The sequence below is a fragment of the Mustela lutreola genome, chromosome 2, assembly GCF_030435805.1.
Source record: "Mustela lutreola isolate mMusLut2 chromosome 2, mMusLut2.pri, whole genome shotgun sequence".
NCBI lineage: Eukaryota > Metazoa > Chordata > Mammalia > Carnivora > Mustelidae > Mustela > Mustela lutreola.
Genome location: NC_081291.1, coordinates 21,945,022 through 21,951,251, shown reverse-complemented (window position 1 = coordinate 21,951,251; position 6,230 = coordinate 21,945,022). Strand labels below are relative to the sequence as shown.

At 41.5% G+C, this 6,230-nt stretch overlaps 1 protein-coding gene across 29 annotated transcripts in view; it reads left to right on the top strand.

Moving 5' to 3' along the window:
* Positions 1 to 54: 54 nt before the first annotated feature.
* The window catches only part of PBRM1 (polybromo 1), a 128,663-nt gene continuing 122,487 nt past the window's right edge, over positions 55 to 6,230 (top strand). For 5 of the 29 annotated variants that reach the window (XM_059161121.1, XM_059161112.1, XM_059161104.1 and 2 more), the window contains exons 1-3: positions 74 to 199; positions 3,032 to 3,157; positions 4,763 to 4,915. In XM_059161121.1, the coding sequence (XP_059017104.1) occupies positions 3,110 to 3,157; positions 4,763 to 4,915 (201 nt within the window). In that variant the 5' untranslated portion in view covers positions 74 to 199; positions 3,032 to 3,109. Of the gene's footprint in view, positions 200 to 2,628; positions 2,769 to 3,031; positions 3,158 to 4,762; positions 4,916 to 6,230 lie in introns of those variants that run through there. The other 24 variants (XM_059161122.1, XM_059161105.1, XM_059161119.1 and 21 more) reach the window with 16 other exon arrangements.

Below are 6,230 nucleotides of genomic sequence, written 5' to 3'. Positions count from 1 at the left end.
TGCGGAGCCGGGTTCGCTTGGCGGCCGCGGGACTGGTTTTGCGGCGGCACCGGGAGGGGTGAGGGCGGTGAGGGCGGCGGGTGCTGGAGCGACGGCAGCGGCCGCAGCCGGAGGAGCAATAGCAGCAGCCGTGGCGGCCACGGGGCGGGGCGCGGCGGTCGGTGACCGCGGCCGGGGCTGCAGGCGGCGGAGCGGCTGGGTAAGGCCGGGCCCGGGGCGGGCGGGGCCGCTCCTTCTCGGCCGGCTGCCGGGCCTTTGTGTGGGCCCGGGCGGGCGGGAGCAGCGGCGGAGGCCCCGCCCCGGCCGTGGGGACGCGCCGGTCGGGCCGGGCGCGCGGGGCGGGGCACGGCGGCGGGCGTCGGGACGGCCAGGCAGCCTGCCGCACCTGCCGGCCGGGACAAAGGCGCGCTACGGCCCGGAAACTCCCCGCTCCCTCTTTCCCGCCCCTGCGGCTAGCCGAGCACTCGTCGCGGGCAGCTTCAAAGCTGTCAACGTTTCCCTTAGTCCCGAACCAGTGACAGGTCCGGGAAGTCTTTCATTTCTTCCGCAGGTCAGGGCCTCCTTTATTTTGTTGTTTCTTGACGGTTCGGACTCAAACTCAAACTAGTTAAAAATTTTGTCTTAATTTTTTATTTTTTTACATTTTCTAAATGACTGTGTTCAGATCGAATGTTTTTATCAATGGGACTTGTATTTATAGTAGAGGCTAGATATTTAAGTATCTTCTCTTTTTGCAGCACCACACACACACACAAAATCGATGTTTTAAAACTGTACGTTTCCTAGTTTTTAATAATTTCTCACCTCTCAAGATTTTTTTTTTCCGAAAGAAGCATAGTTTTGTTGTGATAGAGCAGATACTGATGATTTAAATAAGATAGGCAAAATGTAGAAGAAATACTGAAAAACAATTGGCAAATACACAGTATAGCAGATACAGAAATTATTACTATGGCTGTAGAACATATGTTGGAATAAAACATTCTTACTAACTTACATTCCTAAAAACTAGGACTCCTCAAAAATGATTTTGAAGTGATGTTTATCCATTAAGAGCAGTATGATTTTGCTTTTTTGTTTGTTAACAGATCGTGGGTATTTTAAGATTCGAAGGAAGATAGGAAAGCATCTTTTGAATACTTTTTGAAAAAAAAAGTATTTCCAATTTTGAAAAAGTCTTTCCAATTTAAATCAGTAACAAAAATGTGCATGGACAAATGGAAGGGCCTTGATCGCTTTCTTTGGCTTTGGGTGTACAAAGTACCTCAAATATTAATATTCTACCCCAAACCTCAAGATTAGTAAATTGTGGTATATATGGTATATATACGATAGCCATTAAATATCATGGGGAGGAATGTTGATTTGGAAGAATCCTAAGTTAAAACACAAGTTGTGAAACAATACATATGGCTTAACACTTTTGCTTAACAAATAGGCAACTAAGGCATAGAATAAATATAAAAAGCTGTGGATGCCAGTGTTAAGGTTTTTTTCTTTTTCTAGAAGGAAGAATTATTTTTTTTCCCCCTTCAAATCCTGTTTTTCAAGATTTTTGTTCTAAGCATGTCTTACAGTATTGAGTATCACGAGAAATACAGGAGAGTATGATAAGTTTTTATACTATCAAAATATACCATGTGGGTATAATGAGTCAATATTTTCCCAGTTGCACATTTTAAAATTATTCATTAGTGTCCACTGTAATTTATTGGTTGTCAGACTTTTGGACATGTGACTGTAATCGGTGCCATTTTAAAACTTGTATTTTAGCTCCAGAATCTATTTCCTCTTCATGGGAAAATAATTGCTAAAGAGATGCTCACAGTCCTTTTAGACCACAAAGACTTTTTTTAATGCCCCACTTGTGTGTACTTTGAATGTGTTTATTATTGAATTGATCATTCATTATGTACCAGTTACAATTCTATAAGCCAGAGCTACAAAAATGAATAAAGTGCTATTCCTTTTCCCAGGGAGTAGTTAATCCTAGAGTTGAAACTTCTTTGTTGTGCTTTGAAGTTTCAAAGTGATTTCATGTACATTTCACAACCCGAATAATCTAAGGCAGATATGCCCACCTGACTGTTCTCATTTTAGAAGTGAAGAAACAGCTCTGAGAGGTTGTGACTCAAGCAACACCAAACAAATCATTCGAAGTGGAGGACTTGGGACTCACATTCTGGTCTTCTGAGGTCAAGTCCTGTTGCTTCTCCCACCTACCTGGCCACATTGCCTTTGTTGTCAGACTTTCAAATGCGTTTAAAAATATGTCCTCCGGATAAGAAAATAATTGAAAATTATCCTTAAGTTGCATCTTTTTCTTGTTTTACCAAAGAAAGTTAATGATTTCAGGAGTTTTGGATATTGTGTGGTCTAAACTGGTATATATACACCAACAATATACAGTTTTTGTCGTTTGCTTTTCAGTGGATTATTTCCGAAAATAATTTTTGCTCACCTGCCAAAATGATTGAAGACTTTGTTTTTAATTTCTTTAAATTTGTGTGTGGTGTCTCTCCAATGCCAATAGGACTTTTGGAAAGAAATGTCTTTCTCTGAATTTTTTTTAGAGAGGGTGGAGTTTTCCAGACTCTGTTCACATGAGCCATTCTTGGTTTGTTCCAGCTTGCCAACACTCGGTGTCACATGTGAGCCTTCCACATGTGTTCACTCTCCATTCCAGCTCTGTGATTGAACTCTGCTCTTACTGACTAGGGGGCATTTGGGCAGGCATGCTTCATTCCTGGAATTGACAGTCATTCCATGTGAGTAAAGGGGAATCCCAGTGAGCCATCTTTAAGCATATGAAAAGCATTTGGTTTTAAAATGGAAAGAAATGTCAGGTACTGTTAGTGCCTGAGCCTTTCAGCAGTTTGGCACAAGAGAACCGATACGGCTATTTTCTCCAGTTCTCTTGTCTTTCTGTAGCAGTTCTACTTGAATGTTTTCTATCTACTCGTACTCATTTTTACTTCTTCTGACCTTTCTTTTTTATTTTCCCTTTCTCTGCCTTGTTCTTCTCTTTCAGTTTTGAATATATTAACACTGCATCAGCACTTCTAAAGCCCTGCCTTCTCCCACTGGCTTCACTTGGCCTTCAGACATAATGAGGAGACTGGCTTTTCGAGGCGCTGGTTGTGCTCTGGTAAAGCTGGTAAATTACTGACCATCTACACCTTTTCTCTTTTCTGTCCTTCCTTGCCTCTTCCCTTCCACTTAAGTTTTGTTATCCTTTCCATAAAGTTTCCCTTGTCACGTTCATCAGATTCACTTGTGTCCTTGTCATAGCTTGTTTACCAAGGTCCTTCGTTTCTTCATCTTAATGAGCTGAGACCGGTTTATCAGCCTTTTATGAAACAAAATAAAATCAACAACACTTGGCTGTCCTTGGCTTAAGCCCTTTGAACCTTTTAGCTGTCGCTAATTGTAAACTAACGTACTGTATAACCAAAGCGAGAGGAAGGAGTACTGTCATGGTAGGCTGTTTTTAAATACCATGTGGACCATAGTTCAGAGGAAGAAATAGGAGACTCCTCTTGTTTCTTAGTTGGTTACCAGAATGTTCTATTTGTTGGTTTGTTTTGCTCCTCCTTTGTGTTCCCTGGAGATCCCTAGTTTTTCTCTCCGTGCCCACCTACAATCCATTCTTTCAGCTGCTGGTGTCTTAGTTTACCGACATTGAACGTTGATGAGTGAAACAGGAATCAGTTTTTTCTTTTAGTTTTGGAGACAGACCTTTGAAATCACAGTATACTATTTGATACTGTTGTTAAATTGTATAAGCATTATAGGACCTTCTCAGGTATATACCCTTGCCCTCTAGCTGTGGCAGATCATTTCAGTGGTTGCATTTTTTGTGTTACAGTCAAATGTGTACATTTGTAAAGTTGTGTTAACATTAGATACTAGACAGCCTCCCTGACAGCAAATATTGATGTGTTTCTGGAAGGCTAACTAGGATCTAAAAGTTCCCCTCTGAGGTACTATTCCAGATCATCTGCTGAAACTTAAAGCTATGATTTCAGAATTCATGGGGATAGAATACCTCATATAACTGAAAAGGAGGTCAGTCTGATTGACAGAAAAGTCTCAAAACGGCTTTACTACTTTGACATAGGTATGGTAAGTCACATTAAGTGTTTTTCAGGGATATATTTTGTGGCCTTCTTTAATGAATGGAGTGTGTTAATTTTAGAATTTATCTAAAATGCTAGAAGGTTAATTGTCCTCTGTCCCCTACACTTTGGCACTACTCCTTTGCCTCAGGCACTGATTACTATTTTTTTACACATCATGACCCACCTGGAAAATGATCAGAGTTGTTAGACACACTTGGGAAAAGAGATGAAGCTGTTGACCCCAGAGGGGACTGCCTTGGGGCTTCTGTTCCTGGCTGCCTCAGGGGCTGAGGAGATCAGTACCTCCATGCTGGTGTACCCCTACATGTAGATTGTCAAAGTCCAGTGAGGAGTAAATTTGGGACCAGACACGATTGGGTCACTCAAATGTGGTGACATACGATGGGTAAAATTTTGTTGAATTTGCCCCATCTGAGTTAAAAGTGTAGCATTCTGGTAAGTGAAGGGGCTGAAGCAACAAGGTCCAGAACTTCCACTGAAAAAACGGACAGTTAACTTGCCTTACAACAGTTAAAATATCCTCCTAAGTGAGCCAGAATCTGAGTAGCAAGTGCCTAGCTGAGGGCTTGGTGGCAGTGTCTAAATTTAAGTATAAGAACATGGCCAATTATTTCTTATAGAAGAAATTGGATTCCATGGGTTCCAAGAGAAGACGAGCTACTTCCCCATCCAGTAGTGTCAGCGGGGACTTTGATGACGGGCACCATTCTGTATCCACACCAGGTCCAAGCAGGAAAAGGAGGAGACTTTCCAATCTTCCAACTGTAGATCCTGTGAGTAACTCGCATCACACAGTTTCTTCCTGCTTTTCCTACTCTTCCTTTAATGATAAGCAGTTAAGATGCAAGGCCTCACCACTTGTTTTTCCTCTGGCTTAATAGTCTTAATCTTTTTTTTTATGTAAAGCATATATTTAGCCAGTAGTCTTAATAGTTATAATATAATTTAATATTAAGAAATAATGGTGGGTGGAGGGTGGATGAAATAGTTGAAGGGGATTAAGAGGTACAAACTTGCAGTTATAAAATAAATAAGCCGGGCGTCTGGGTGGCTCAGTGGGTTAAAGCCTCTGCCTTCAGCTCAGATCATGATCCCAGGGTCCTGAGATCGAGCCCCACATCGTGTTCTCTGCTCAGCAGGAAGCCTGCTTCCCTTCCTCTCTCTCTGCCTGCCTCTCTGCCTACTTGTGATCTCTCTCTGTCAAATAAATAAATAAAATATTTTTAAAAAATAAAATAAGTCACAGATAAAAAGTACAGCATAAATAATATAGTCAACAATGCTGTAATAACATTATATGGTGACAGATAGGGATTATACTTACTATGGCGGGCATTGAACAATGTATAGTATTCTTGAATCACTATGTTGTACACCTGAAACATATAATATTGTATGTCAGTTATGGTTAATAATACCTTTTTATTTAAAAACGTCATTTATTTTAGAGAGAGAGTGAGCGAGTTGGGGCGGGGGAGCAGGAAGGGGAGGGAGAGGGACAAGGAGACTCCACATTGAGCATGTGGATTCTGATGTGGCGCAACCATGAGATCATGACTTGAGCCAAAACCAAGCATCGGACACCCAAGCGACTGAGCCACCCTGGCGCCCCCGAGTAATGCATTTTTAAAAATAAAATAAATATTTAAGAATTCTCAAAAAACGTAATTACTCAGAATGTATTTAGAATAAGAAATTTGCATAAAGTTATTTCTGTTTTGATGAAAAGGTATTTCTGTTTGATGAAAAAGTGTAATCTGCTGAAGTACCTAATTCTAATTAAAAATAACCAAAGGACTTAGAATTCTACAGATCAGAGAATGGTAGACATTGTAATAGAAATATGAATAAAAATTTTTTTCTAGGGGCGCCTGGGTGGCTCAGTGGGTTGAGCCTCTGCCTTTGGCTCAGGTCGTGATCTCAGGGTCCTGGGAGCGAGCCCAAATCTGGCTCTCTGCTCAGCGGGGAGCCTGCTCCCCCCCCTCCCTGGCTCTCTGCCTACTTGTGTGTGCGCGTGCGCTCTCTCTCTCTCTCTGTCAAATAAATAAATAAATCTTCTAAAAAAATTTTTTTCTAGTTTTATTGAGA